We start from the raw sequence: 27,270 nt of genomic DNA on the forward strand, positions 1-27,270 counted from the left end.
GTGTTGCTGCTATGATAAGGGTCTCGTCTATTCAGAAAATCCGGAATGAGAGAATCTACCTATATACAATTCGAAATGTATGCAGCATGCCATGCGGTGAGTACTTCGAGCCCCCGCTCTCTAGATTCCGCCTTCTTTCCATATCACGCCCGCTGAAAAAAAGAAGAAATGCCCTTTTCCCGCCGCAATTGGATCCCCCAATGTCCTTGCTGTAAGAATTCTATGCCAACTCAGGAAAAAAAATCCCTTCCTGCAACGACCGACGTGGAATGGAGCAATATCTCCTTCCGTGAAAGCCGTTTGGCGGCGACCCAAGCAGGGCGACCGCAAAGCCTGCCTCATCTATTCCAGGTTTTCTTTCTTGTTCTTTTACTTTTTACTCGAGGAAGGTAAAGAGATTCGTGTGCAGGATGTTCATAGCCCTCTCTGCATCACGAGCGTCGATGACGCACGAGATATTGATCTCACTGGCGCCTAAACACATAGAGGAAAAAAAAAAAAAGGAGTTAGCATGTCACCCCAGGTGCTGGGCATCTGTAGCAGTGCAACTACAACGTACCTTGGGAGATCATCTCCAAGTTAATCTGGTGCTGGCCCAGCGTCGAGAACATCTTGCCGGCAATGCCGACCATGTTCTTCATCTCGGCGCCGACCAGGCTGAGGATGGTCATGTCGTGCAGCACGCTGACCTCGCCGCACTCGGCGCGGAGCTGCTCGACCGCCTTGTCGAAGTTTCCAAACTCAGAAGTGGCGGTATGGACGGCGATCGAGACGTGCACCTCGCTGGTGGAGATGAGGTCGACCGAGATGCGCTGCTGGCTGAGGATGGAGAAGACGCGGGCCAGGAACATATGCGCTATAGCCCGCTTATTGGAGTGGATGTTGATGATGGAGATCTTGTCCTTGACGGTGACGGCGGTCGGCCGCTTCGGCTTCTTCCGCAATGCTGGGTCCGACGGCTGTCGGGCCCGCTGGATGCGCTGGTCTGCGGCCAGCAGGGGATCCGGCTTCACGATGGTGCCCTCGCCCCGGGGGTTCTTGACGTTCTTGATGCGGATCGGGATCGGAGGGACCGCCTTGATGACCTGGTCCATGGTCAGGTGGTGAATCACCTCGGAACCGTAAAAGGTCAGCTCTGAAGCCTCGGCAGGCGTGATGGACGGGATGAGCCTGGCTGTCGGGACCTTGGTAGGGTCGGCGGTGAAGATGCCGTCCACTTCCTTCCAGATCTGCAGCTCCTCGGCCTTCAAGCCCACCGCCACCAGAGACGCACACAGATCTGTATAACCGCGGCCAATGTCACCGTCCAATAGGCTCCCGGGGACGTTGCCAAAGAAGCCGGTCACTACGGGCACCCTGTCCTCGCAGGCGATGACCTTCTTGCAAATGATCTCGGAGACGTGCTTGTAAAAGCTGGCATCCAGACGGCCCGGGCTGTCGTTGTGGATGATATCGGCCAAGTCAATGTATTGAGCGTCCACCCCCTATTGATTTTGGCGCCCGGAAGTTAGCATCATGACTAGGCGAAAGGTTTTGGAAAACAACGCACCCTGTCTTTTAGGAGACATGTCATGAACCTGCAACTCAGCTTCTCGCCGAAACTGACGACCCTGTCCTTGGCCCGGGAGTTGATCTCGAGGTTGAATCTTCTGGCGGCCTCGAGGTAGTCAACCAAGAGATGGCATTCCATCTCAGTGTCCGCCTTGAGGAGGGAGCTCAACTGCGGGTCCCGGATGAAGGAGTCGGCGGCAGCAACGTGGTCGAGGCGGATCTCGTGCACAATGTGCTTGGCCTCTCCCAACAATTCATCCTGAGCATCGTGATCACTAGCAGCGGCCGTGATTGCTCGCAGCTTGTTATACACCTCGAGGAGCCTGCAGAAACCGGTCACGCAGTCAGTCACCCGACAGTTGGCGGAATTGATCTTCAGAGAGAAGAGAAAGGGGGAGGCGGTTTGGGAGTCGTGGGAATGGCAAGGCTTGGTTGCCCCCTGTGGTACGTTGAGGGGTGGTTGGAAAGGCGGGACGGGAGGTGAAGCACAAGGGAATGACTCACCTGCTCGTGGTGCCCGTCGCCTTTTTGCCGGTGCTCCGCGCCGAACACACGACTACCACCCTGTGATTCTCGACATAATTCCTGCACGCCCTGGGGTCAGCTCGTTCTTGTTGGAGTCCCCTCAGCCGGGGAATCAACAAAGGACAAAATGTTGGTACCTGACGATATCCTCCGCGATCTTGTCGGGGAATTTTCCCACGCTTGTGCCTCCGAACTTCTGGACAACCCAACCGCGGTCGCTGCGGTTCTTCAACGGCGGGCAGGCCATCTCCGGGTTATTCACAGACAACGGTGGACTCATTGGCTCGGATGGGTGAAAGGCCGTTGGTTTGGACGGAGTACGGGGGGAAAGGGTAAGGAGGAAGGGATATGAAAAGTGGCCGATGTGATGCGGCGGGTAGCGGTTCGTATAGGAGAGAGCAGAATGAGATAGGATGAGAGGGTCCAATGCCTCCTATGTTCCCTCCCGCAAGAGAACAATGGCCTGCCGTCGGATGATGTCGATAGTCGAGGTCGCAATGGGTTCGGTTGGACGGCGAAGCAAACTAGACAAACCGGGGCAGGGTGCTCCCCTTTTCAAGAGGGCAGTTGCAGACCGAGACAGGGCCAATTCCTCGGAATCAAGGGGCCCGACTGCCCACGCAAGCACTCCGAACAAGGCTCGGTCTGGCAACGACGGTGTTTCCCTCTTTGAGACGAGACGCAGGTCGTGGCAGCGGGATGTTGCTCAAGAAGAGAGTGAATTTCGCGAGTGTGTTCGTGGGGGAGCGAGTCGGCGGGCGGCCGTCTCAAGCCACTGACAAGCCAGAATGGAGGGGTACCGAGGGTGTTGCGTGGGGAAAGAAGAGGCGCGCAAAGCAACGAAACAGCCGCAGTGTAGGGAGGGCCTGGAAAAAGAGAGCAAGACTACCAGGCGTGTGTCTGGTGTCTGTTGAAGGCACCAAGACCCCAATATACTAACCCACCCGAGCCCGCGCGCCTTGTTCGAGTCACCCAATGCCCAAATCGCCTAAACCGGAGGCAAGGTTTTCCACTCAGTCTTGCTCATCGCCAGATCCCTGTCTGTGTTGCAACGGTGGGGCAGGGTGCGGTGGTGGGGTTCGACCTCGGACTTGCACGCCACTGTGGAGTGCATGACACGGGTGGTGGTACTGTAATCCGTACCTACCTTACTATGTATGTGCGGATTACTACTTGGACTCTACTATGTATAATTTGCACATACGTACCAGCGTAAGGAAGGTACTGTACCTACCTGTTAGCTCCTGTCGGGTCTTCCGTACACTACTACACTGGTTTGCACGCTACAGAGTACCCTACCCTTCGTAGGGACGGACCACACCCGGGCGCCGCGGCCCGTCACTTTGCAGCAGTAACTGCTGCTCACGTATGCTAGCAGACTCGGAAGCAACGGTAGACGCGGAGCCTCCATCACTTTCCACCATGACCGCTTAACCCACGTGTCATGCTTCTTTTTAAGAGAAAGCATTGGTACGCCTCGTAAGGAAAGTTGGTCCCCATTTGGTGAGACCCTGCAGTGACTCAAGCTCAAACGGCCTCGAAGTCCCCTGGCCTGTGCGACCCTGGCGGGATGGATCTGAAGTCGGGGGCGGGTAGTGTAGCAACCCGCAGCCCCGACTAACTCGCGCTTCTTCCGAGAAACGTGCTTCTGACGATATTAGTGTGCTCCGTAGTAGTGTACCTTGAAAAATACCGAACTATCCGTATAGCCGACGGATCGCGAATTACAGCACTTGATCCTGTAAGCAGTATGTATGTACAGCACAGTTCCTGTTCTTTTTCGACGGCCGCTCAACGACCTCGACAGAAGCGCGCTCATTTAAAAGTTAGAAAAAGAATTTGATTCAGTTATGAAATGGCAAGAAAAAAAAAGGAGAAAACAAAACTGCCAAGCGTCACTACTTGGTAAAGCGCAGCCCATGCTCACCGAACCTCCCTTTCCCCGCCCCTCTTTCCGTTTTTTTCCAAACCGGTCCTTGACCTTTGCACTCCCGCTGCATCACCGAGCCACGCACGCACACACACACAGAGAGAGAACGCGGGATGTTCTTCGCGTGCGCCCTGCCTCCGCGCGGGTAGACAACCCCGCCAAGCCACACCGCCCCAGCCCGGTGCTCCCCCAGAGGTGGGAGATGCTCCGTTCCCACATGGCAGTGGGACAACCTACTCGTACACATTTACCTTGCGATGCCGACCGGGGAAGCTGAATCCCGCCCGCTCTCCCCCTATTCCGATCATGCCTACGTAGCGAGGTCGGGAGGTCGCGAGGTCGCGAGGTCGCGTGCCCCAAGCAGGAAAGGAGTGAGTATACGGAGTAGTGTAATCTGCAAGCACCGGCTTGAAACCACATAACCAAGCTGGATGCTCGCCCTCTCCGCGCTCCCCGGGATTTGTCCCGTCATCACGGCCCCGCAGGCACATTAATTAGGTAACCCCCTCTCTTGGATCTGTCTTGGAGCTTGATCCCACGCATTCATATAACTTGGCGTTTTGCTTTTTTTTTTTTTTTTTTGGTTTTTTTGGGGAGGGGGATTACGAGGTGGTGGCTGGATTGAAATTGACAAGCCGGACATGGCGAGGTGTTGGGAACTCAGCTACCTATACAAATAGTATGCTGGGGCGGACGCGCAGACATTTATGTCTGATTGCATATGCATTACATACATGTACAGTACAGTAGGGGTCGATAAGTGACCCTGCAATGGCGTGCCCGAATGTTGTGTTTCTGTAAGATGGTTGTGTATGTGACTTGGCCATTTATTCTCCTCCCAAAGCCCCAGGGGTAGGGCAGCCAGCCTTCCAAGGACAAGAGCCCAAAAAAAAAAAAAAAAAAAAAAAAAAACTCTCTGGTTGCTTCTCCAACGCCATATTCCTCCGTTTTCCCTGTTCGAGTGGGGATTCTTCACCCTCGAAGGAGATGAGACTCTATATGTACAACACATACCGACGAAATGACAAAGTCACCTCACCCCGCCATGCGCCCATGTGTACAGCTCTAGACTGCCCAGGTGCCCAGAGAGAGAAACAAGCCGCCAAAACGGCGAGTAGATGGGCAAGCTCGGTAACGGGAATGAAAATTCCACGACGTCGAGATCGAGACAAACCCTCCTCCCTCCCTCAACCCCCCCAGTCGTACTATACTTTTTTTTTCTTCCTCTTCTTCCCACCGAGATGACGGGGCACTGCTAACCCACCCGCCCTCAAGGGCAACAACACCAGGCGGCTGAAGATCCGGGCTTGAATCACAAAAGACCGTTACGCTTCCTCAAGCCCTCTATTCTTCCCGCTTCGCTTCCTCCTCCTCCTCCTTCTTCTTCTTCTCTTTTTCTTCGGCCGTCTCCCTCTCACTCCGCTCTTCCTCCTCTTCCTCCTCCCGATATTCCTCCTCCTCCTCCTCCTCCTCCTCCTCGCGGCGGCGCAACTCTTCCTCGATCTCCTCCCTCTCCAAGATCCTGCCCCCGGCACTCGGAGGCCTGTGTTCCGGCGGGGCGTCGCCGCCGCTCAGCTGCCACTCCATCAGCTTGCTGAAGGCGCTGTTCTTGTCCGCGCTGAGCTCCGCGTAGCTGCCGACCTCGGCGACGGTGCCCTCGCTGGAGAGCACGATGATGCGGTCGGAGCGCTTGATGGTCGAGAGGCGGTGGGCGATGGAGATGGTGGTGCGGCGGCGGCCCTGGAGGAGCGCGGCGAGCGCCGCGTTGACGAGCGTCTCGGACTCGGCGTCGAGCGCCGACGTCGCCTCGTCCAGCAGCAGGATGTCCGGGTCCTTGAGGAGCGCCCGCGCGATCGCGATGCGCTGCTTCTGCCCGCCCGACAGCTGCGCCCCGCGCGGCCCGACCTGCGTCTCGAGCCCGTCGGGGAAGTCGCTGATGAAGCCGCAGTTGGCCTTCTTGGCCGCCGCCACGATCTCGGCCCGGCTGGCCTCGGGCTTGCCGTAGGCAATGTTCTCGGCGATGGTGCCCGAGAAGAGGACGGGCTCCTGCGCCACCATGCCGATGCGCCGCCGGAGCGACTTGACGTTCATCTTGGAGATGTCGACGCCGTCGATGGTGATGGTCCCGCTGGTCGGGTTGTAGAAGCGCAGGAGCAGCGAGGCCACGGTCGACTTGCCGCCGCCCGAGGGCCCCACGATGCAGACGTTGGCCCCCGACGGGATCTCGAAGTCGAGGTCGTTGAAGATGGTCACCGCCGGCCGCGTCGGGTAGGCGAAGCTGACGTTGGAGAACTTGATGGGGCCCTGGGCCGAGGCTACCTTCATGCCCGTGGTCTGGTGGATCGTCGGCTTGCGGTCCTGGAGCTCGAACAGACGGCTGGCGGCGCCCACCCCCTTCATAAGTTCCGAGTAGAACCCGCTGAGCCCGAAGAGGCTGGAGCCCGCAAAGACGGTGTACATCATGAACGAGGTCAGGTCGCCGACGGACATGGACCCGGACCGGACGAGGTTGCCTCCCACGATCAGCATGGCCAGGACGGTCATGTTGCCGCCCCAGCTGGTCGAGGCGAAGAAGGTGCCCGAGATGAAGGCCTCCTTCCGGCCGAGCGAGAAGACCTTCCTGACCTGGTTGCTGTACCGGTGGATCTCCTGGACCTCGCCGGCGAAGGCCTGGCTCGTCTTGACGTTGCCCAGGCGCTCTTCGGCGATCTTGCTCATGGTGCCGAGGTTCTTCTGGATCTGCCTGCTCAGCTGCCGGATGCTGCGCCCGTACAGGAACGCGCCGATGGCCATCGGCGGCACCATGACGAAGATGACGGACGTCAGCTTCGGGCTCAGCCAGGCCATCATGACGAAGCCGGCCGCACCGCTGACCAGCGCCCGCAGGCCGTCAGACAGGTTCTGCGTGATGCTCTTGCCGACGACGACCGTGTCCGAGCTCAGGCGCGAGATCAGGTCGCCGACCCTATTGGCGTCGAAGAACTCGGCGTCCTGCACGTACGTGCGGCGGTACAGCTGGGTGCGCAGCCGCGCCACGACGCGCTCGCCCACGATGCGGAGCAGTATTATGCGCCCAAAGTTGGCCGACGCGCCGATGGTCAGGACCGCAGCTAGGCCGTAGAAGAACTGCCGAAGGGTGACTCCGAAGATCTTGGCTTCGTCGATCGAGCCCTGGGTGGAGATATCCATGATCCTGCCCACGGAGAAGGGGATCGACATGGTGACGGCCGAGGAGATGAGGAGCAGCACAAAGGCGGCACTCAACCACTTGATCTCGGGCCGGGCGATCTTGATGAGCCTCCAGACTTCGGACAAGCCGGGCTTGCCCCGCGCGCCAACGCCTTCCTTAGAGAGCCGCGCGCTCATGTTGATCTGGGCGGCCTTGGCCGCCTTCTCGCTCCTGTGGAAGTCGCGGGCTTCGAGAGGCTCGGCGTCAACCTCCTCCTCTTTCGGATCCGTCGTAGCTGGCGCATTTTTATTGCCGGCTGTGACTCCCACCCCCCTCAAGCCCCCTTTCTCCTGCTGGAGAGTCGAGCGCGTCATCGAGAGGTATCGAAGCGCGCTGGCCGGCGACGCCCATCTGGGCTGTCCCTGCCATTGCCGGGGCCCGGCAGGCAGACGCGACGTAGTGCTTACGGGGGCGGTGGACGGCGGCGTCCGGGGTATCGAAGGGGTCTTCCGGGCCCCGAAGCCGGAAGAGAAGGTGCGGGTGGTCGGTCGGCATGTGATGGCGAGGGTCGTGGCGGGGAGAGGAACAGCAGCGGCTACGGCGGCCGCTGGTATGCTCGCATGGCCGAGGCCGCGTTGCGGGAGCAGCGTGGCGCGGCGCATCGCCACAGCTGCCGCTCCCGAGACCATGACGATCTATATCGCTGCTTGTCGCACTGTCGCAGACTCGGGTTATATTTTTCTTTTGGCGAGCTATTTCGGGATGCGGAATGCTCGGAGGGTTGTCATGTCGCTGTTGCACAGGTCAATGCATAAATTGTCCGGAAACCCATGCCAGCGCCGTGGCGTGTGCTCGTCGCCGGAAAGCAATGGAAAAGAGTGAGTGTGAAACGCGCGCAGAGAGAAAAATCGCCGGTCCGAGCCATGAAGGTCCGCCGGAGCTTCGGCCAAGGCACTGATCTCTGGACCCGCCTTGTTCTGGGCGAATCGGGAACCCTTTCAGGTGCAAATCGCCGAGCCTCCGTCACCTGCGGCCGATCCAGCCGCTTGCGGTTTGGGGACGTGCTTTTTTTTTTGCCCTCGTGGTCCACAGCGCTCAGTAAGTAGAACCCGGCTTGGCGACACAGGACAGCTGCGAACCCCTGCATATCAGCACTCCCAGCCAACGAGCCAACACCAAAAAAAGGGGAATCGAGTTCTGATCCAGCACAGTTTGTCCTCCTGAACAGCTAAACACCCGAAGAATATAATCAGCTCACGGAGTGAGCTTAGGCACAACCATAGTCCATCTGAATGCTTCGTTCACAACTCGAATCGTGAAAATAGAGAGAGCTGAGCCACGGCGGCACGCTCACCACCTCACCACAAAGTTCAACAAACAGGCCCATCATGCAAGCGATTAAACCCTTTTCACAATTTCCATACCAAGCCACTGGTCAATGACTTTCCTTCCTCAGCATCTCCTTAACGTCTGCATCGATCCCATCATCACCGCCCAAGTCTGGAAACTCGTCCGATGGTGCCTCGATTTTGCGTTTTTTATTTCCATTCAGAGGCACGGCCTGGTATTGAGAAGCGACGTTTGAAAGCATCTCCAGGTCTGGAGCAGAGGTAGAGAACGCAGGCTGTGTATTCCCGGAGGCCGGTGCACTGTGGAAGGGTACAGACTGGTGCTGACCATTTGCTGCCTCATGACCAGCGGACGAAGAAGTCCCGTAGAAATCGTCGCCATGGTCCTGCACGTGGGGAGGCGTGAGCGCCTCGACCTGTGGGCGGTCAGGCTCTGGGACGGGACTGTTGCCTCGGGTCGACTGCTCCTCGCCGGCCGAGGAGAGACCACCGATAATAGCCATTTCCACTGCCTGCTTCTTCTGCTCGACCTCAGTCCGTCTCCCGCTCAGCTGCATCATCTGCTTCTCATCGGCGTCAAGGGCTTCGCGGTTCGTTGCAAGGATCTTTTCAAGCTCCTTGATCAAATCCTTGCGCGCCCGAATGCATTGTGTGACAGCCCCTTCGGCACTGGCTAGTGTCTTCAATAGGCCACTAAGTCGCGCCGCCTGAACTGGGAGGGCTGCCACGGTAGTGCTGGGATCGGCCAGCTTCTCGTAGTCGGAATTGGCCGTGTTGAGCGCGCTTTTCATGGGCGGGATGGCTTTAGCGATAGCCTGCTGCGGTGCAACCAGAGGAGTGAGCTCTGAGGGGATCGGCGGTCCCGCGGAACTGAATGCATGACCGCCGAAGCCACCAACGTTAGCTCCCGGGCGCGTCTTGTCGATCTCTGTAGCATGGATGTTGGTATGAGCAGCGCAACAGACTCCGCTCTGAACGTTCGAAGGACTCACCGGCCAATTTGTTTTCCAAATCCTGCAGGATGTCTCTGTCGAAGATGCTGCGCTCTTTCCACACCTCCACAACCCTGCGCAGCTTCCCTTGGACATCGGCTGGCGCACCCTTGTATGCCACCGCCGTGGCGTCAGCAATGAAGGGGGAAAAAGCGTTAAGGAAGTCATCCTTATGCCGAGCCTTGGATTGCTGCGTAACCTCTGGTGAGGGGTCAGTAATGGCACAGTTATGGCCATGATAAAAGAAACACGAACCGTTGGCAAGATATATCATGTTAAGCCTCTTGGAGCTTGGTAGATCCTTCAGCTTCGTCAGCCACAGATGCACCGTCTGGGATGCATGTCGTCTATAATAGCATCAGACATGGTTAGCTGCAAACGAACATCTTAGCGACTCGCGAACATGTGAGTTCTTACCGATGGAACATGATCCATTGCGCTGTGGTGGCAATGCTCTCGTGGCTCTCGTTCAGCGCCGAGAGCTTGGAGAGCACGGCATCATCCGTGTAGGCCATGCTCGGCGGCTGAGGCGAAGGCCCAGCACAATGCTAAATGTGCAATTGGATGGTTGGACTCGAGCTGGCAAACCGGACAAGCTCCGGGTCGATGGCTGATTGGGTTGACAATGATGAATCTGGCAGCGATGGTGGGAATGGTCGCGATGCTTGTTTATGTGCAGAAGCTCACTAAAATTACGATCGCAGATTGTTTGTCCAGTGTTGACAGTAATGGACAGCTGTAGGAGCCTTTGTCGGCTTTTTGCAATTTTAAACTCGCAAACTGGATGCCACAGCTTGGACCAAGCAGGTCAAATACAATGTTGTCTTAGGAAATCCTCCCGCCTCTAGTTGCCCTGTTCAGTGCGGAGACCGAGCAGATGCAGTGAAGCGATGCGTGGTCATTTCAAGTTTGTTTGGCAAAAGTGGAAGGCGGGAAGTTGAAAGGTAAGAAGCTGCTGGATTGGGAGCTTGTCAAGTTGCAGCGGGCGCTGTTTAAGCTCCAGCTGGCTCGGATAGGTGCATGTCTCACTTCATATCCCTTCGATATTGCGATAACTTGTATCTTACCCTTCAGCGTTGCACCACCTCATCTCAAGTGGCCAAGGGGCCCGCGCATGGAGCCCAGCACCCTGGCGCGATTCAAGGCACCCTTCGGATTTCCTTGATCCCCCCCCCCATTCAACACCTGCACGAACCTCACAATATTATTTCGGGACCACATATTCTCGTGCAGAAATATCGAGTCCTCGACAATCAAAATGGCTGACCGATTCCCTTCGTTGGAGGATTTCGACTCTGGTGGTAAGTCGAGGGCATTCCGTCGCCGCTGAGTGGCAGGCTCTAAACCTTGCGGGCAGCCCAGACCGACATCAAGGACACATCAGACGCACCGTCTGCGGCCAATTTCCTCGAACGAGAGAAAGCGATTCTCGGTGACGACGCCAACCAGTTCGCGACAGTTGAGGATGCCGGTTTCGACGACGGCGACAACGACCTTCTAGGCGGCGGCGGCGGCGTCAGCTCGCCCGGCAACAACGCCGCGTTCGAGTCCCAGTTCCCGGACATTACCAGCTCCAACGAGGTATGCGACCTGTGCCGATCGCTCGTAATGGGCCTGGTTCTAATCGCGCCGTCTTCCAGGGAGTTGCACCCGGCGGCACCATTACAGGGGGCCCGTCAGTTAGCTATAACTCGGGCTACAAGACCTCCGCCGATGAGGAGGAGGAGCCTGAGGTGATCAGGCAGTGGCGCGAGAAGCGGGACGCCCAGATTGCCAAGCGAGCCGAACAATTCGCCCGTCAGCGGGAGGAGACGATTCGGGAAGCCCAGCGTAACATTGACGACTTCTACGAAAACTACAACAACAAAAAGGAAAAGATGATTGCGCAGACCCGCAAGGAGGCCGAGCAGTTCCTGGCTAACCGCGAGGACACTACGTCGGGCGGCACCAGCTGGGAGCGCATTGCCAAGCTGGTCGACGTGAGCGGGAAGGGCGCAAAGGGCGGTGCGGCTGGCTCGGGCAAGGAGCGGTTCCGGGAGCTGCTCATCAGCCTGCGGAAGGACGAGAGGGCACCCGGCGCAACGGGGTATTAGATACCAGGCAGAGAATGACCGGCGAGATGAGATACACGGCGACGGTGTCTTCGAACCAAGCCATCGCCGCTACAATCATGACAATGACCATCATCAGAATCACTCTTAATGTACTTTTAGACGGTGGCCTTTCGATTCGTAAGCAGGGCTTCGGATACTTGACAGTGCGGGCGTCAGAGGGGCCATAGTTTGCACGCAGAGTGCACAAAGGGAACACCGGTGAGGCGGACGTTAAATTCTTTCAAGTCCCATAAACAAACCACAACGTTCTGTGGCTGCTTCTATATCTCAGCTTCACCCTACATGTACAAGCCACCGCTACATCTATCTCCCTTGCTTGCTTAGGAACCGCCGAGGCTTAGTCGCTGAACCAGGTGTTCTTGCCGAAAATCCTGCGGCCCATGGCGTACATGGTGGCTGCAAATCCAGCAACGGTCAGCAGTATGCTCCTCGAGACGATGGATGAGATCGGTTTGTGTGGCGAAATCATACCGGCAGTGGTTCCCCAAAGGAGGATGTTGTAGGGCGTCAGAAACAAGCTGCTGCGAGGGTTCTGTGTGCCGTCCGTCAGCCAAACGCTCCGAGTCCGTCCCCTAATTTGCCGCCACAATCTGGATGTGATATTCGCATCTGATCGCACCCTTCCCTATCCACTCTCCTCCCCGCTACGACAGTCCGAGGCACCAGCGGGGGGCGGGGGGGGGACAACTCACAATCCTCCAAATGCGCGTATGCGCCTTGTACGCCTGCTGGTAGAACTTCTGCTGCTCATGCACCTTGTTGGGGGCGTTGATGAGACTATTGGACGAAGCAAGAACCTCCAGTTAGCATCCGGTCGAAGATGATCGTACGATATGCGCGGTAAATCAAGGCCTCCCGATGAACGGGCTGACTGCGTTCAATGGCCCAGGGGCTGGAGCTCTGGGATATATAGTGCTCAGAAAATCGCTTCTTACCCCATTTTGAATGTGTGGAGCGGAGATGCAGTCGGCGTGGTCTGGTCGTTGGTGTTGGGAAAGGACAGAGGTAGTGGTGATGATGCCGGTTGTGTTTGCTTGTGAGGTGAGCGTTGGCCCGAGCCGGGCGAGTTCGTCACTTCAGATTGGCCAATGCTCATAATGACTAAGCAGGCATTTTCGTGGTGCGATGCCAAGCAGTTTTGGAGCTGCAACCCTGGTGAGGCCCACTTCACAAAGCAGGCCAGAGAGCCAAGCTTGAGGGTTGACGGAGGAAACTGTACTACGGAGACATGGGGTAGAGAGCACTTGAGAATTGTAGGAGGGCCAGGCAATGGAGTAGAAGCCAAGTTACAACTGTAACTATATGTGGAAAGAAACGACACATCTCTCGCATCTCGGCTTAGGTGATCCTCGAATCACCCGTTAGAATGCTCAGAACCGGCGTGACACAGTCCCTCTCCTGTCTCTTTTTGGGAGCCTCATTGCTACCAAGATCTAGATGGTATGTATGTAGTGTACAGGGTTAAAAAAAATAAGAATCTCGAACCGTAAAACCTCACCATTCTCCCGTAGAGTTCCTCTACCCCGCTGTGCGAGTTCCACATACACCACGCTCTCGTACACGCTCCAAGATCCACAAGCTCTGCATGATGTGGCCATGCTCTTGGTGGCCGATTTCAAACAATTAACTCGTCTGCCTCGCTCCACCCCAGGTGAGAGATTGTCACCTGTCCTCGACCGCTGTGGCCCCGTGTTTCTTCGGTTTGATAACCAGCAATATAATCATCGCGGCAATTATCAGCAGCAGGAGGAAAATGATCTTCCTCTTAGTCGTCTTCTTCTGGTACCCCTCCGCGGTTTTAATCTCTTTCTCGGCTTCCTTCACATCGCTGGCCATACGCTCCACATTATAGTCAATTCGGTCTAGCATAGTGCCCTGGTCAATAACCATGGTCTGCAACTCGCGAAAAAGATCGGAGAGTTCAATGATGCCCTGCGCAATCTCCTCGATCTGTCTCTCGCGCTGCGATATGACGGCGTCATTCGAATGAAGCAGTTGTTGGTGAGCCGGTGCCTGGAGTGCTGACTGCGAATAGCTTCTGTCTGCGTCGGATTCGAGAATTGACGGGTCGGCATAGCTACCCCCAGCCAGTGGGGTGGTAGAACGTTCAATGGGGTTTGCCAATCCTGCCATACTCCTGAGTTCTGCGCGATTAGAACGTTAGCGCTCTGCTTAGTCAAAACAATCGTATAGTGTCCCCTTACTCTTAAGGTATGCGCTCTGCTTTTTGCGAAACCCAGCGCTCGCCTCCTGAACCCTGGTCGCTAGGTTGACCTTGATGTTCTTCGCCATGGTCTCTTCAGCGCGGGTCATCTGGCCACTTGCCTTGCCTTCGCGCACCATCTGCCCAATCCGCTGGATGCATCTGTTGCATTCGTGGAAGCCGCGCGTGATGTCCTGCGTCAGCCGCTCAATCTCGCCCTCCTCAGCCTTCTTGGTTTCTTCGTCGTTGAACCCGGGGAGGACATGCTTTTGATGCAGCCTCTCCAGCTTCTGGCTTTTGCTCGCGATGTCCGCAAGTAACTCTGTCACCTCGTCCGACACGTCGGCCCAGCGGGGAGGGAGCCGATCCATCTCGATGACTGCATCGCCATCATCCACGTCGTAGGCGCCTGAGGATAAGAGTCCTCGCCGGTCATCGTCTGCCGAAAATAGGACCCACGTGCTCGCGCCGCTGCCGCCGAAGCGGTCGCCCGCGCTGGATGGTCCATACCGGTTGCGCTGAGTTGGGTGGTGGGCGTAGGACTGCCGGTACGAGATATAGCTAACGCGGGGAAAGTCAGCTGCACTGTGGAGAGAAAATGTCTTCCGAGATGGAGGGTCCTACAGGTTCGTGCGGTCTCGCCACATGGCGGACGCCGGAAGGGGGGAGAGATCCCCTCAGTCCGCTCCGGAAGCAGGTGAAGGAGAGGTCGAGTCGTGTGCTTTCTGCCGGAGGCTGGTACAGAACGGCATCACATTGTAATTGTTACCGCTATGCGCCAGCTGTATGGGTGGCTCCAGTCGCGGCGGACAACGCGGGCACTGTACTTGTGGGCGGCCGATGGCGAGAGCGATGATGAAGGAACAAGCGTTAGTTACAAAGTTACTTAGTACATGCCAGGTACTCCGTCGGCACGGCCTCTCACACGTCGCGAGGGACCAGACAGCTGCAGACAGCTGTGGGGTGCAACTCCTAATTGTGGACCCAATGGGATGCCTTGGGCTTGGCTGGAACCTCTGATGCGAGAAAACAACCAGTCAGTGCCAAGGATGAGAGACCCTGCAACAGCAGCCTCCTCCTCCTCCCCACCCCCCGGCCCTGTTCTGGGTCTGGGACTAATGCCCCGCATCCCCTTGAAATCTCCAGGCTGTGCCTTCAAACGTCACAACCCAGTTCAGCGACACCGCTACCCAAGCCATCACCACAAGTTTTTCTGCCAAGATCTGCAGCAGGCCCGCGATCGAATCCTCTCTCTTACTCAACCCTACGCGTAACAATCATCATGGTCAGTTAAAGCGAAGCTCACGATGTTATCGCGAGGGAGTCCCACGACCGATGGGGTGATTAGGTTACGGTAATGTCAGGACGTGGCGAGCTGACGGCGTCTTTGATCACAGGCGGACTCTCTTACCGAAGAGCAGGTCTCTGAGTTTAAGGAGGCTTTCTCCCTCTTTGTAAGTTGATGCTCGCCCGTTCTTATTAGCTTGTTCTCTGTGGCGCCCCGATGCTGACTGGCCCCGGTGTAGGACAAAGACGGTGATGGTGAGTGTGCCCGCCTTTTCCGAACGCCCGCCCACCCGCCGCATGCTCGTTTGCATACGACAACGACTCCCAAGACAAGCAGCGGTGGCACTTGACGCCATACGGGAGGGTTGCTAAAGGTGCACAGGACAAATCACAACCAAGGAACTGGGCACTGTCATGCGCTCGCTTGGTCAGAACCCTTCCGAGTCAGAGCTGCAGGACATGATCAACGAGGTGGACGCCGACAACAATGGCACGATTGACTTCCCCGGTATGCACCACCTCCTCTCACACCCTCCCCCCCCATCGCGATACAAGTGGCTGACGGCTACTAGAGTTCCTCACCATGATGGCAAGGAAGATGAAGGACACCGACTCTGAAGAGGAGATCCGCGAAGCTTTCAAGGTGCGATGGTCAGGCATTGAGTCCCTGAGTCTTGCCTAACCGTTGCCTGCAGGTGTTTGATCGCGACAACAACGGCTTCATCTCGGCGGCCGAGTTGCGCCACGTCATGACCTCCATCGGTGAGAAGCTGACTGACGATGAGGTCGACGAGATGATTCGCGAGGCCGACCAGGACGGCGACGGCCGTATTGATTGTGCGTACCATGCTTCCAACAAAGGTTGTGAGCGCCTGCTGATACCATTCCAGACAACGAGTTTGTGCAACTCATGATGCAGAAGTAAATGGCGCATCCGGGCCATCACACAAACCGTCAACCCCATGCAGATCAACAACTCTCCCTTCCAGTTTGCGTTTTTTTTTTTTCGTTCTGGATCCAACCTAGGTAGCTCAAAGCAGCGTTCTGCGGAGGGTTTTGTTAAAAGCGCACTGCTTTCTCGCTCTCATCGAGCTGGCTATCCAGCGCGTACGTAATTGACTAGCAGTCGCTGGAAGCCGTGCTTCTCGACAGCGAGTTGACAAAGTATTCGCCCGTTGCATTCAATGTGTTGCCAACTGTAACATGAACCTGTGTCCGAGCACCCCAGTTCCAGCGGCAAAGGTTGTTCTGCCAGATCCTCCCGCCCGACCGTTCAAAATTGTAGCGTCAACCCTCTCGTGTATGCAGGTGGATTGTGGCAGTGCTGAAACTAGTGGTAGTGTGTGTGCACCTGCACAACACACTAGTTGCTGACCTCTCTCCTTCCGCCTTTATGATTTTGATTTTCATGCAGCCCTACAGGGATGGCGCTGCTGCTTGGCTGCAGGGGGTTTTGGCCAACTTGCGTAGGGCTGAGCTGTATCGCAGCGAGAAATAAGGAGACCCGGTCAAAATAAACAGCACCGCAATCAAGATATCTCGCGCTTTTGCCTAAATAACTTGATATGCCGCAAAAGAGGATGGAGGGAACAGTTGATAAAGACGTAGGGTCATTGGGAGTATCCAAGGGAAGCGATAGCGGCGACGTCAAATAAAACAGTGAACCTTCAAGAGTCGGATATCCAGGTTGCATCTCGCAATTGACCACCGGCAGTCGAGAAGTCGATGGGCTTTGTGACCTGGAAACCGAGCAACGGGCGCGGGGAGCTCCGTCAAAGTGAAGGGTTAGGGTTAGTCTTTTCTGCCTCAGGCCTCAATGCTGCCGAAGCTTGGGCGGTCTCAGCGCCGTTCAGGAGCGACCACGGTGCCACCTCGCAGCCATAGTTTCAGGGTCAATGATGCGGGCAGAGGTCGACGGTTGATTTAACTCGCCCACAGCTCCTCCCCCGACAACCGGCCTCGAATCTCAGGTCATAACCTGTCCCTTCGCCCCGCAGAGGGCCTTGACGCATTCCATCATGACCTCCCGTGAGTTCTTTCGCTTCTCGATTGTCGATCGACCCGTCGGGACAGACGAATCGCGGCGACGGCAATAGCTGACCACCCCGCTACCCCACAGTCAAGCAGTTCATTCGCAATGTGCGTGCCGCAAAGACGATTGCCGACGAGAGGGCTGTTATTCAAAAGGAGAGCGCGGCCATTCGGGCGAGCTTCAGGGAAGAGAGCGCAGACCATGGCGTGAGGTACTCGCGAAGCGACAGAGGAAGCCCCGTGAAGGCATGCAGGTGCTGACCGCCTCCTTTTTGCAGGCGCAACAATGTGGCCAAGCTCCTCTACCTTTTTACCCTCGGCGAGCGAACACACTTTGGCCAGATCGAGTGCCTGAAGCTCTTGGCCTCGCCTCGCTTCGCCGACAAGCGGCTAGGACATCTCGCGACGAGCTTGCTGCTCGATGAGAACCAAGAGGTCCTGACTTTGGTCACCAACTCTCTGAAAAAGTGCGACACTGTTGGAAGGGCAGCTGGGGCGTATGTGTCTCGGGGAATTGCTTACTGACTCGGGGGGCGTTAGTGACCTGTCTCATTCGAACCAATACGTCGTCGGCCTCGCGCTCTGTACCCTAGGTAACATCGCCTCGGTCGAAATGTCGAGAGACCTGTTCAGCGAGATCGAGAGCCTCATATCCACGGCGAATCCCTACATTCGACGGAAAGCCGCTCTCTGTGCCATGCGGATATGCAGAAAGGTCCCGGACTTACAGGAGCACTTCATCGAGAAGGCGGCGGCGCTGCTCTCGGACCGCAATCACGGCGTGCTGCTTTGCGGTATTACCCTGGTCACCAGCCTTTGCGAAGCCGACGAGGACGAGGGCGGGGAGCTAGGCGTCGTCGACAAGTTCAAGCAATTCGTACCTGTGCTCGTGAGGACGCTGAAGGGCTTGGCCTCCTCGGGCTACGCGCCGGAGCATGATGTCACCGGGATTACCGACCCCTTCTTGCAGGTCAAGATTCTGCGTCTTCTCAGGGTGCTGGCCCGCGGGGATGCCCAGGTTACGGAGCAGATCAACGACATCCTGGCGCAAGTTGCGACCAACACAGATTCGTCCAAGAACGTCGGAAACTCGATCCTCTACGAAGCTGTGCGGACCATTCTAGACATTGAGGCAGACGCGGGGCTTCGGGTTCTTGGTGTCAACATCCTCGGCAAGTTCCTGACCAACAAAGACAACAACATCCGCTACGTCGCCCTGAACACGCTTGTCAAGGTGGTGGCTATTGACACCAATGCCGTGCAACGGCACCGCAACACAATCCTGGAGTGCCTGAGGGACCCGGATATCAGCATCAGGAGGAGGGCTCTGGATCTCAGCTTCACGCTGATCAACGAGAGCAACGTCAGGGTGCTGATCCGCGAGCTGTTGGCGTTCCTGGAGGTGGCTGATAACGAGTTCAAGCCGACCATGACCAGCCAGATCGGTATTGCCGCTGACCGCTATGCGCCCAACAAGCGGTGGCACTTTGACACGATGCTCCGCGTGGTGACTCTAGCGGGCAACTACGTCAAGGAACCTATCCTCTCATCTTTCGTCCGCCTCATTGCCACCACCCCCGAACTACAGACATATGCGGTGCAGAAGTTGTATGCCAACCTCAAGAAGGACATCACCCAAGAGAGCTTGACACAAGCCGGTGCCTGGTGCATAGGCGAGTACGGTGAAGCTCTGCTGCGGGGTGGCCGGTATGAGGAAGAAGAACTGGTGCAGGAGGTCAAAGAGCACGAGATTGTCGACCTGTTTTCGACAATTCTCAACAGCAGCTATGCCTCGCAAGTCACTACCGAGTACATTATCACGGCGCTAGTCAAGCTTACGACGCGACTATCGGATGCGGCCCAGATCGAGAGGATACGGCGCATCCTGCAGAATCACCAGACCAGTCTGGATGTCGAGGTTCAGCAACGCGCCGTGGAGTTTGGCAACCTCTTTTCGTACGACCAGATTCGCCGAGGCGTGTTGGAGAAGATGCCGCCGCCGCAGATCAAGGAGGAGTCCCGCGTGCTGGGCGAGGCGGCTAAGAAGACAAACAAGGCGGCGAACCGGAAGTCCAAGGTCATCAAACCAAAGGAGGAGGATCTCCTCTTCGACCTAATGGGCGAGAGCAGCGGCCCCGCGCCGCCGCCGGTCAACGGCACCGGCAATGCCGACTTGCTCGCAGACATCCTCGGTGGAACCAGCTCACCGCCTCCCGCTACCACATCGCCTCCCCCAGGTCAGTCAAACGTGGCGTCCATCATGGATCTCTTTTCGCAAGGCCCCGCCTCCACGCCTTCCCCAGCGCAGAGTGCCGCCGCGCATGCCCCTCCCAGCGCCGACCTCTTCTCGGCAACTGCATCGCCGCCTCCCCAACCTGGCCCTGCTGCTGCGGTCGCCACAGCCCCCGGATATCCCTGCTATGACAGTAACGGCTTGGTCGTGACCATCCAGACACAAAGAAACGCCGAGGGCATCATTCAGGCCACTGCCCGGTTCCGAAACTCGTCTGCCGCGGGGCAGCTGTCGAACGTTGGACTTCAGGCGGCCGTACCAAAGTCGCAGAAGCTGCAGCTGCTGAGCATCTCATCCTCAGAGCTTGCGGTTGGGGCCGAGGCGACGCAGTTGATGAGGGTTGCGGGATGCAAAGGAGTAAGTGTTGACAGTGATCTGATTAGTGTGGGTATCGATGTGCTGACTCGATTGTGCTACGCGCAGCCCCTGCGTCTTCGTTTGAGGATAGGGTATTCCCACCCTACGGCAGGACAGGTCATGGACGTTGTCAACTGGACGGAGCCGTCGTAATGCCCTTGAGCGTGCTACGTGGGGGACGATCGGATAAGCTGGATGGTATGTTTTTTGGAGCATCGTGGGTCAAAAGCCGGCTTGTCTAGGTATACCGCTTTAAAAAGTTTCATGGTGCGGCGCCTCTGGTGAGCACTCGGCTGAGCAGTGAGCCTTCAGACGTTGGTTGGTATGAATCCGTTTCAAGCTGAATGAGCCGCAGCTTGTCACGGTCTACGCTGTTCTGTTCCATGGCGATAAATAATGGACGACGCGAGTAGAGTGCTTCTCTGTTCCTGTCTAAGATAACATTAGTGGTGGTTTTGTGCCTGCGCTTGACACCTGACAGTCAGTTAGTTTTAACGTGCATTTCAGGATATGTACGCAGTGCATACAACGTACGGTACGTATAACTACATAGTATACGTCCGTAGATGAGTGGTTGTGTTAATTACTCCATAGTGGAAGACATGCAAGCAGAAGTGGGGCCGTTGCTCACTGACAATTTGTTCCCCAAAATTCATAGCACTTTTGTTACTGCTGAACTGCGCTTCCCTACTGCGTAGCTCCCGCGGCAAGCTCCGGGATTTTCCAATTCAGAGATTGACAAGCAGAGTTCTTGGAGAGTCGAGATCACCACACAACAACACTCGAAGCCTCCAGATTCAAATATTTTTTTTCTTTTTTTTATCTGCATCCGTTGACATCCAGCCAATTTTCTAGCTGGCTCCTTTCACCATTGCCAGGTCTAACGACGCAGGTCTATCACACATTTCACAATGTCTGCAGTCAAACGGAAGATGCCGCCCGCCAGTCTGCTCCAGCGGAGAGTGAGGCCAAGATATGAGCCAGAGCCCGATTCTGATCTCGAAGACAATGCTATCGAATATTCCAGCGAGGACGGCGCAGGTTCTTCCGGATCGGATGGGGAGCACGACGAGGACCTCAGTGACGACGGTTCCAGGAGTGGCAGCGATGAGGTGAGCCTGGGCATGCTCGTTCTCTGGTATCGGTGCGCCTAACTGATTTTGTCTAGCGGAGTTCAAGTTCCGAGTCTGGATCTGAAGGCAGTGAAGAGGACGAGGAAGGGGAGGAAGGGGAGGAAGAGGAAGAGGACCCGCAGATTGACGCGTCGCAGTTGTCGTTTGGTGCCCTCGCCAAGGCGCAGGCTGCCTTGGATTCTGCGTCGAAACGACAGCGCGAGGCAGGGGCGGAGAAGGACAAGGAGGACGAGGGATACGGGCATCCGTCTAAGTCGGGCTCTATCAAGAAGCCCGAGAAGCGATCCAGCAAGCACGCGCCCGTCGAGATGTCGAGCAAAAAGCCCGTCTCTCGCAAGCGCGACTTCCTCACGGTCACGGCAGAGATCAAGAAGCCGCAGCCGCGCGACCCGCGGTTCATGCCCCTCGGGCCCTCGGCAGCCCCGGGCCGCCGCAACAGCAGCACGATCGACGAGATCAAGGCGCGCAAGGCGTACGCGTTCCTGGACGAGTACCGCGAGTCGGAGATGCAGCAGCTGCGGGAGGCCATCAAGAAGACCAAGGACGCGGCGCAGAGGGAGAAGCTGGAGCGGGCGCTCATGTCGATGGAGAGCCGCAAGAAGGCGCAGGAGCGCAAGGACCTCGAGCGGGCCGTCCTCGAGGAGCATCGCAAGCGGGAGAAGGAGCTGGTCAAGCAGGGCAAGAAGCCCTTCTACCTGAAGCGGTCGGAGCAGAAGAAGCGCGCGCTGGTGCAGCAGTTCCGGGGCATGAAGAAGAAACAGGTGGACAAGGTGATTGAGCGGCGGCGGAAGAAGCTTGCCAGCAAGGAGAAGAAGCTTCTGCCGACGACGAGGAGAACTGCCGAAGACAGGTAATGCAGCCAAGGCAGGTGTGTGCTGCTGCTGCTGCGTCAAAAATCTTCCATCGCAACATATAAGCGGTCCCCGTGAATCCCTCTTACTGCGTAATGGTACATAACCATGTTTCCGTCTATTTTGACAGTTACAACTCTACAGCAGGGCGGTGGGTTCGATATATATATATATATATATATATATATGTACACGGTATTATTCACATTGCAATTACAAATAACTCAAAAACAGATAGGGCGGTTCCCTCCCCTCCTCCCTAATTAACCCCGTCATATCTGGATATACCCGGTCTTGGCCAGGGCCTCCTCGAACAGCTCCCTACACCTGACCCGGCTGCCCAGACGGGCGCACAAGAGGAACGCCCCGCTCAGCTTCCGGTGCAGGCTATAGGTCTCCTCGGGGGGCGGCGCCAGGCGCTCGCGGATCATGACGGGGATCTGGGCCTTGACGCGCTCGGTGATGGTCTGGTCGCGGAAGTCGTAGACGTCCGGGGCGTCGCGCAGGAAGGGCTCGGCCAGGGTCAGCACGCTAGTGACGTGGGCGTCGAGCATGGCCCTGCTCTCGTGGCCCGTCAGGTAGCCGAGCTGCTCGCTCAGGTCCTTGACGGCGGCGCGGTCGGCGCGCGACGCGGCCTCGAGCAGGCGGACGTAGAGGGTGACGAAGCGCTCCGGGTACTCGCGCGAGGCGCCGAAGTCGAGCAGCTCCAGCTTGCCGGTCCCCGCGTTGTATAGGAAGTTGGTCCAGTTGGGGTCCGTCTGCATGAAGCGGAACTCGGTGATCTCGCGCAGGCAGAGGCGCAGGATCTGCGTGCCGATCCAGTCGCGCTGCGCCTGCGTGAAGGAGGCGATCCGCGTCACGGCGGTGCCGTCCATGAACTCCATGGTCAGCACGTGCGGGCCGCTGGCCTCGCGGTAGACGCGCGGGACCGAGAAGACGGATTCCTCTTTCGAAGGCGAGGAAGAAGAAGACGAAGAAGAGGGGCGGGTGAGGAGGAGGTCACGGTAGCGTTCGGCGCACTCGGCCTCGCGGGTGTAGTCGCACTCCCAGGCCAGCTCCGTCCGGGCGTTGTCGATGGTCTTGTCGAGGTACAGGCCCTTGGGCAGGAGCTTGGTGGCGGCGAGAAGGATGGCGAGGTTGTCGAGGTCCGAGTTGATCGAGTCGGCCACGCCGGGGAACTGGATCTTGACGGCGACGCGGGCCCCGCTGGACTTGAGGGTCGCGCGGTGGACCTGGCCGATGGAGGCCGCGGCGATCGGCTTGTCCTCGAACTCGCGAAAGAGGTCGCGCCAGTTCTCGCCCAGGTTGGCCGCCAGGACGCGGTCCCGCTGCCAGCCGGGCATGTAGTCGGCGCGGTCTTGGACTCGCTGCAGGACCTCCTGGATGGGAGCCGGGAGCATCTTGGCGTCCTGGAAGCTCATCATCTGCCCGAGCTTGAGGGCGGCGCCGCGCATCCGGGAGAGCTTGGCTACCAGCCGCTCCATATTGGCCGCGTTGAGCATCACCGGGCCCGAGCCACCGCCGCCGATGGCCCGGCTGAGGCCCTCTCCTATCGCGCCCGCAAACATGCCTGCCGCGAGGCCGCCGTAGTTCCAGAGCCGGCCGATCCGGGTGGAGGGAACGGCCGACTCGCGGAGCTGGTAGGCGGCAGCAGCGCCCGAGGAGAGAGGGTTTGGCTTGGCCAGGTCCGAGATGATGCTCGCGTCTTCTTGGGAAGGTGGTTTCTTTTCGGCGGCTTCAGGGGCCCAGCTTGCCGGAGCTTCCTCTGCTGATCTTGCTCCATGCCCCGTTGTCTCGGCTTGACTTTTTGCAGGGTCAACTTGGAACGGTGACTCGGGTGCCTTCCCGTTTTCCTCCGGTACCTCGTCTATTGTCGCAGGATTGCCTGCGGCTTGTTCTGGCGCCGGGGGAGACACCCGTTCCGGATGTGGTGTTGGCGGCGCGGTCACTTCCTGCTCTCTTCTTCCCTCGTGATCCTCGGTCCCTCTAGCGTTCTCCGCGAGAGATCCGCTAGTTGCATCGACAGACGCGGCCGGCTTTCGAACTTCATCCTCCTCTTTTTCCTCCATCTCCTTCAAAACTTCCAGGATCTGCGATCCTTCTTTAGTCCGGAAATGGCTAAGATCGATCCCGGGTATGCCCACCGCGGGCTTCTTCAACAGTTGTGGAGGCCGCTTCGGAGGCACAAAGCCCTGCTTTAAAAGCGCGATGCCACCGTCCGCCCACGGGGCAGGCTTAAACTCGGAGCTCCCTCCGCTTGCCTGCCGCGCTTCACCTCTCCGGCCCTCCGCCGCTTGCCCAATTCCACCCTCTTGGCCGCGAGTCTCAACCTTACCCTCTGACCCCGTAGCCGACACAGAACTCGTCTCGGCGTCCGGCCTTGCAACGGGCGTCTCGTCAACCCGCAGCCCCGGCCCCCCCGCGGCCCGCTCTCCTTCCGCCCCTTGACCGCTCCCTGCCCCGGCTTCGGCTTCCTGTCGTGGCTGCTGCTGCTGCTGTTGCTGCTCCGCCGTTGCCGCTGGTTCCGGACTCTGGGCCTGCTGCTGACCCTCCCGGGCACGTGCCGGTTCCCGGCCTTGCGTTTGCCTCCTCCCCAGGACGGCCCCGACAACGTCGGACCCGCGGCTGTACCTCTCCACCTGTCTGGCTCTCAGCGCCACGTGCTTGCTCGCCACGGCACGCGACGCGCTCGCGACGGCGGCGAGGTCGACGAGCAGGTGCGCGAAGCCCATGCCGAATACCTTTTATTTTTCTCTCTCTCTCTCTTTTTTTTTTCTTTTCCTACCCCTGACGTGACACAAATGGTCGGGATGCTGAGTTCCTATTTGTTACGCCGTGGAGGATTCCATCCCGCGGTGAACTAATGGAAACGATTGACGAGGTATTTGGAAAGTCAGGCGCGGCGAGTTGCAATACTGTGCAGGTAACTACCGGGCTGAGCCGGGTGGATGCGGTCCCGTTGCTTGCCGTGGCGCGCAGGTCGCAGCCGAGGGAGCAAACCGCAAATTTTTGGGAGCAGGGGCCCCTGCTAGCGCCGGGAGCGACCCGAGCTGGCGGGATGGGATAGGGCTGATCTTGGTGGGGGGCCAGTCCGCAATGTAATGTACACTACTATGTACACTAATTAGGCACACTACCAATCCCTTCACTAGCGTAGCCTGCTTTGTCGTTTGTGTGGGTTCCAAAGTCCCTGACGCCCAGGAAAACCTTGGGAGATATGTCAAAAAGGGAGACGTCAGGGTGCTGATTCGAAGCAAAAATCCAATTTTTTTTTGCTCTCGACTACAACGTTGCTTTCCACTGTCTACAGATTCCGGGTATCATGATAATATGTGTATGTGTAAAACAAAACAGCCGCTCTAGCTTTCCTCGCGCCTGGGTGACACCAGGACTCCCTACTCCCTACTTTGCCCCGCCTCTCAATCGTGAGCTCTTTGCTCGAGGTGTTGTTGCCTTTGGCGTGAAGCTCACGGAATTTCCAAACGGGGACTCCGCATTTCTCCTTTCTGATCCGCCAATCTTGCCCCATAACCTCTGCGCCGCCGGCGTCAACCCTCCAGACACTCTCGGACTGCTCGGAAACTTGGGTACCGGCGCGCGCTCCACGTTCCCCGTGAACCCCAGCCGTGCCGACGTCCGCTTCGACTGCGAGATCTTGTCGACCATGCGGTGATGCAGCAGCTCCCGCTTCCTCCACTCCTGGAGCTTGAACGGATTCGGCGTCGTGTCCCCGGCGCTGAGCTCGATCAGCGGCTGCTGCTTGTCCCGCCGCCGCTCCGGCTCCGGCTCGGGCTCCTCGTCGTCCACGAACGCGTACCCGTTCACCCTGGGCGTCTCTCCGCCACCGGCCCCGGCCACGCTCGACTCTGCATCGCACGGCCGCCTGTTGCCCGCGATGGCGCTGCGGATCTCCGACAGCGAGGGCGACGCGGCCCTCGACCGGTCCTCGCCCCCGCCACCCTCGTCCGAGGCGGCGGCGGCGGCGGGCCCCCCGGGCCGCGGCGCCCGCGTGTTCTCGTACACGATCTGCTTCGGCGGGGCCCTGCTCTCGGCCTGGGCGCGCTCCGCGACCGTCTGCAGCCGGCGGCCGCGCCAGCCGTCCTCCACCCCGTCCGGCACAAACATCAGCTCGTTGTGGGGCTTGGCGCCGTTCCAGTGGTCCGGCACCGCGGGCCGCTCGGCGGCGTCCTTGTCCGCGATGGCGAGCCGGTCGCGGGCGAAGCCGTCGTCGCGCAGCGCGCCGGCCCCGCGCCGGGCGAGCAGCTTGGCCTCGACTTCCTTCTGCTTGAGCTGCTGCTTGGACGGGAGCTTGTTCCCCGTCCAGAGCCAGGCGTACTTCTGGACCCGTTTCTGGTTCTGCTTGTCGAGCAGTCTGTAGAAGGACTCGTTGTCTTCGGAGGTGTACTTGGATTGGAACGTCGCTAGGGAGACGTTTATGTCTATCGCCGGTTTTGTGGAGGAGGTCCCCGCGGTGGCGGCGGAAGCGGCCGAGGCTGGCGTCTCGCCGACAAAGTTGACCGGCGTGCGACCTGCTGCGGTCGTTGCCTGACGGAGCGGCGTCCCGAGCGTTCGTCGTCGTCCCGGCGCCATGACTTGCCGGAGACGCCGGCTAGCGCTTTCGATCCATTCTTCGTCTTTTGATTCGAGTGCATCGAGGTATTCCTTCTGTATCTCGCTCTCGAGAAGGCCTGGGAAGAAGTCGCGGGCGATGATGTGGGAGAGGGCCTCGGTGTAGGTCTCTTCGTCGAGCACGCGCTTCGGCCGTTGGATGCGTTTCGCTGGTGGCGGCGGTGGCATCAGCTCCGTGTCGGTCCGTTTGCGGACGAGCGCCGTCGTCTGATCGTTCGTGGAATCCATGGCCCCTGTTGGGTGTTGAATCCGGGGAGGGCGGAATGTTTGGTGAGGTCGAGAGTCGTTCCAACTAGGAACTTGGTTAGTTTGGGGGCGATTGTCGCCTTGCTCGGCAAGGTTGTAATGTATCTGTAATCTGTACGGAGTACACAAGTACGGATTACTTGCGTACATACAGTACGAGTCCGTGCGGATTACTGTCCGCTAAATCTGAGAGAGCGCTAACATTCGGGATTAACTACGGATTAGTTACTCTGCACGGAGAGTGTAGTGTGAGTGTGGGGCCCGGCCAGTGCTTCAAGTTAACGATACCTCCCGTGATTCCTTATCTTCCTTTCCTCAGTTCTTGCCTCTTGTTTCGTTCTTATTTTGCGTATGAAATCTGGCCAGGCGGGTCGCGAGACAAACGTTCTCTCCTGAAAGCTTATTCTGACCAGACTCTTGTCTTCACGGCCGGGTGTGTTCAACATCACTGCGTGCGTGACCACGAAAATGGGTGGGCACATTTGTTGGCGGCCCCAGTCTAGGCAGGGCAGCTTCCACATGCGGCCCAGTCATGTTTGCTTACCTCTCGGCATCTCTGAGTGCGGTCACGCAATAACTACACAACAAGGACCGGAGATGCGACTTCCTG

The 27,270-nt window shown here is 57.9% G+C and overlaps 11 protein-coding genes across 11 annotated transcripts; 4 read left to right on the top strand and 7 right to left on the bottom strand.

The window, feature by feature from the left end:
- Nucleotides 1-376: 376 nt before the first annotated feature.
- P884DRAFT_277006 (Aspartate/glutamate/uridylate kinase) lies at nt 377-2,323 on the bottom strand (the record flags this gene model as incomplete). Its single annotated transcript, XM_069443029.1, has 5 exons — nt 377-474; nt 560-1,484; nt 1,550-1,874; nt 2,056-2,136; nt 2,214-2,323. 5 exons carry the CDS (start codon nt 2,321-2,323, stop codon nt 377-379), a joined length of 1,539 nt encoding a protein of 512 aa, XP_069298029.1.
- A 3,027-nt stretch (nt 2,324-5,350) lies between these two features.
- On the bottom strand, nt 5,351-7,549 carry P884DRAFT_277007 (P-loop containing nucleoside triphosphate hydrolase protein; the record flags this gene model as incomplete). The annotated part of the gene is made up of 1 exon (XM_069443030.1): nt 5,351-7,549. The coding sequence occupies one exon, from the start codon at nt 7,547-7,549 to the stop codon at nt 5,351-5,353; it is 2,199 nt and encodes a 732-aa protein (XP_069298030.1).
- A 1,061-nt stretch (nt 7,550-8,610) lies between these two features.
- Nucleotides 8,611-10,031, bottom strand: P884DRAFT_198935 (RNA polymerase II-binding domain-containing protein; the record flags this gene model as incomplete). Its single annotated transcript, XM_069438196.1, has 4 exons — nt 8,611-9,452; nt 9,517-9,717; nt 9,772-9,863; nt 9,934-10,031. The coding sequence occupies 4 exons, from the start codon at nt 10,029-10,031 to the stop codon at nt 8,611-8,613; spliced, it is 1,233 nt and encodes a 410-aa protein (XP_069298031.1).
- A 632-nt stretch (nt 10,032-10,663) lies between these two features.
- P884DRAFT_222250 (clathrin light chain) lies at nt 10,664-11,824 on the top strand. The gene is made up of 3 exons (XM_069439516.1): nt 10,664-10,817; nt 10,874-11,097; nt 11,157-11,824. The coding sequence occupies exons 1-3, from the start codon at nt 10,775-10,777 to the stop codon at nt 11,607-11,609; spliced, it is 720 nt and encodes a 239-aa protein (XP_069298032.1). The 5' UTR covers nt 10,664-10,774; the 3' UTR covers nt 11,610-11,824.
- A 1-nt stretch (nt 11,825) lies between these two features.
- P884DRAFT_258609 (uncharacterized protein) lies at nt 11,826-12,800 on the bottom strand. Its single transcript, XM_069441257.1, has 4 exons — nt 12,566-12,800; nt 12,323-12,407; nt 12,102-12,162; nt 11,826-12,026 (listed from the first exon to the last, which is right to left on the bottom strand). Exons 1-4 carry the CDS (start codon nt 12,724-12,726, stop codon nt 11,968-11,970), a joined length of 366 nt encoding a protein of 121 aa, XP_069298033.1. The 5' UTR covers nt 12,727-12,800; the 3' UTR covers nt 11,826-11,967.
- A 293-nt stretch (nt 12,801-13,093) lies between these two features.
- P884DRAFT_241830 (t-SNARE) lies at nt 13,094-14,660 on the bottom strand. Its single transcript, XM_069440242.1, has 3 exons — nt 14,458-14,660; nt 13,835-14,394; nt 13,094-13,774 (listed from the first exon to the last, which is right to left on the bottom strand). The coding sequence occupies exons 1-3, from the start codon at nt 14,478-14,480 to the stop codon at nt 13,293-13,295; spliced, it is 1,065 nt and encodes a 354-aa protein (XP_069298034.1). The 5' UTR covers nt 14,481-14,660; the 3' UTR covers nt 13,094-13,292.
- Nucleotides 14,661-15,022: 362 nt separating this feature from the next.
- On the top strand, nt 15,023-16,126 carry P884DRAFT_258612 (calmodulin). Its single transcript, XM_069441258.1, has 7 exons — nt 15,023-15,118; nt 15,231-15,287; nt 15,360-15,375; nt 15,503-15,628; nt 15,693-15,763; nt 15,816-15,957; nt 16,011-16,126. Exons 1-7 carry the CDS (start codon nt 15,116-15,118, stop codon nt 16,043-16,045), a joined length of 450 nt encoding a protein of 149 aa, XP_069298035.1. The 5' UTR covers nt 15,023-15,115; the 3' UTR covers nt 16,046-16,126.
- Nucleotides 16,127-16,727: 601 nt separating this feature from the next.
- On the top strand, nt 16,728-20,340 carry P884DRAFT_222260 (adaptin N terminal region-domain-containing protein). The gene is made up of 5 exons (XM_069439517.1): nt 16,728-17,148; nt 17,240-17,363; nt 17,430-17,618; nt 17,692-19,801; nt 19,868-20,340. Exons 1-5 carry the CDS (start codon nt 17,139-17,141, stop codon nt 19,952-19,954), a joined length of 2,520 nt encoding a protein of 839 aa, XP_069298036.1. The 5' UTR covers nt 16,728-17,138; the 3' UTR covers nt 19,955-20,340.
- Nucleotides 20,341-20,431: 91 nt separating this feature from the next.
- Nucleotides 20,432-21,951, top strand: P884DRAFT_241839 (uncharacterized protein). Its single transcript, XM_069440243.1, has 2 exons — nt 20,432-20,913; nt 20,970-21,951. The coding sequence occupies exons 1-2, from the start codon at nt 20,713-20,715 to the stop codon at nt 21,786-21,788; spliced, it is 1,020 nt and encodes a 339-aa protein (XP_069298037.1). The 5' UTR covers nt 20,432-20,712; the 3' UTR covers nt 21,789-21,951.
- A 25-nt stretch (nt 21,952-21,976) lies between these two features.
- P884DRAFT_258616 (ABC1 family-domain-containing protein) lies at nt 21,977-24,720 on the bottom strand. The gene has a single exon (XM_069441259.1). It carries the CDS (start codon nt 24,515-24,517, stop codon nt 22,058-22,060), a length of 2,460 nt encoding a protein of 819 aa, XP_069298038.1. The 5' UTR covers nt 24,518-24,720; the 3' UTR covers nt 21,977-22,057.
- A 326-nt stretch (nt 24,721-25,046) lies between these two features.
- P884DRAFT_284475 (nuclear protein DGCR14) lies at nt 25,047-27,194 on the bottom strand (the record flags this gene model as incomplete). Its single annotated transcript, XM_069443715.1, has 2 exons — nt 25,047-26,621; nt 27,141-27,194. 2 exons carry the CDS (start codon nt 27,192-27,194, stop codon nt 25,188-25,190), a joined length of 1,488 nt encoding a protein of 495 aa, XP_069298039.1. The 3' UTR covers nt 25,047-25,187.
- Nucleotides 27,195-27,270: the final 76 nt, after the last annotated feature.

The sequence above is a fragment of the Thermothelomyces heterothallicus genome (genome assembly GCF_042370625.1).
Source record: "Thermothelomyces heterothallicus CBS 202.75 unplaced genomic scaffold P884_scaffold_9, whole genome shotgun sequence".
NCBI classification, from domain to species: domain Eukaryota; kingdom Fungi; phylum Ascomycota; class Sordariomycetes; order Sordariales; family Chaetomiaceae; genus Thermothelomyces; species Thermothelomyces heterothallicus.

What these genes read in the sequence shown, in the direction of transcription:
- P884DRAFT_222250 (XM_069439516.1), top strand. Translation starts at nt 10,775, where the DNA reads ATGGCTGACCGATTCCCTTCGTTGGAGGATTTCGACTCTGGTG. An exon ending in GGAGGATTTCGACTCTGGTG is followed by an intron (nt 10,818 to 10,873) that starts GTAAGTCGAGGG and finishes CCTTGCGGGCAG; the next exon opens with CCCAGACCGACATCAAGGAC. An exon ending in ACATTACCAGCTCCAACGAG is followed by an intron (nt 11,098 to 11,156) that starts GTATGCGACCTG and finishes GCCGTCTTCCAG; the next exon opens with GGAGTTGCACCCGGCGGCAC.
- P884DRAFT_258609 (XM_069441257.1), bottom strand. Translation starts at nt 12,726, where the DNA reads ATGAGCATTGGCCAATCTGAAGTGACGAACTCGCCCGGCTCGGGCCAA. An exon ending in CTCCACACATTCAAAATGGG is followed by an intron (nt 12,408 to 12,565) that starts GTAAGAAGCGAT and finishes TTCGTCCAATAG; the next exon opens with TCTCATCAACGCCCCCAACA. An exon ending in ATACGCGCATTTGGAGGATT is followed by an intron (nt 12,163 to 12,322) that starts GTGAGTTGTCCC and finishes GACGGCACACAG; the next exon opens with AACCCTCGCAGCAGCTTGTT.
- P884DRAFT_241830 (XM_069440242.1), bottom strand. Translation starts at nt 14,480, where the DNA reads ATGTGGCGAGACCGCACGAACCT. An exon ending in TGGCGAGACCGCACGAACCT is followed by an intron (nt 14,395 to 14,457) that starts GTAGGACCCTCC and finishes TCCCCGCGTTAG; the next exon opens with CTATATCTCGTACCGGCAGT. An exon ending in GCAGAGCGCATACCTTAAGA is followed by an intron (nt 13,775 to 13,834) that starts GTAAGGGGACAC and finishes CTAATCGCGCAG; the next exon opens with AACTCAGGAGTATGGCAGGA.
- P884DRAFT_258612 (XM_069441258.1), top strand. An exon ending in AGATCCGCGAAGCTTTCAAG is followed by an intron (nt 15,764 to 15,815) that starts GTGCGATGGTCA and finishes CGTTGCCTGCAG; the next exon opens with GTGTTTGATCGCGACAACAA. An exon ending in CGGCGACGGCCGTATTGATT is followed by an intron (nt 15,958 to 16,010) that starts GTGCGTACCATG and finishes ATACCATTCCAG; the next exon opens with ACAACGAGTTTGTGCAACTC.
- P884DRAFT_222260 (XM_069439517.1), top strand. An exon ending in AGCGCAGACCATGGCGTGAG is followed by an intron (nt 17,364 to 17,429) that starts GTACTCGCGAAG and finishes TCCTTTTTGCAG; the next exon opens with GCGCAACAATGTGGCCAAGC. An exon ending in GGGTTGCGGGATGCAAAGGA is followed by an intron (nt 19,802 to 19,867) that starts GTAAGTGTTGAC and finishes TGCTACGCGCAG; the next exon opens with CCCCTGCGTCTTCGTTTGAG.
- P884DRAFT_241839 (XM_069440243.1), top strand. Translation starts at nt 20,713, where the DNA reads ATGTCTGCAGTCAAACGGAAGATGCCGCCCGCCAGTCTGCTCCAGCGG. An exon ending in CCAGGAGTGGCAGCGATGAG is followed by an intron (nt 20,914 to 20,969) that starts GTGAGCCTGGGC and finishes GATTTTGTCTAG; the next exon opens with CGGAGTTCAAGTTCCGAGTC.
- P884DRAFT_258616 (XM_069441259.1), bottom strand. Translation starts at nt 24,517, where the DNA reads ATGGGCTTCGCGCACCTGCTCGTCGACCTCGCCGCCGTCGCGAGCGCG.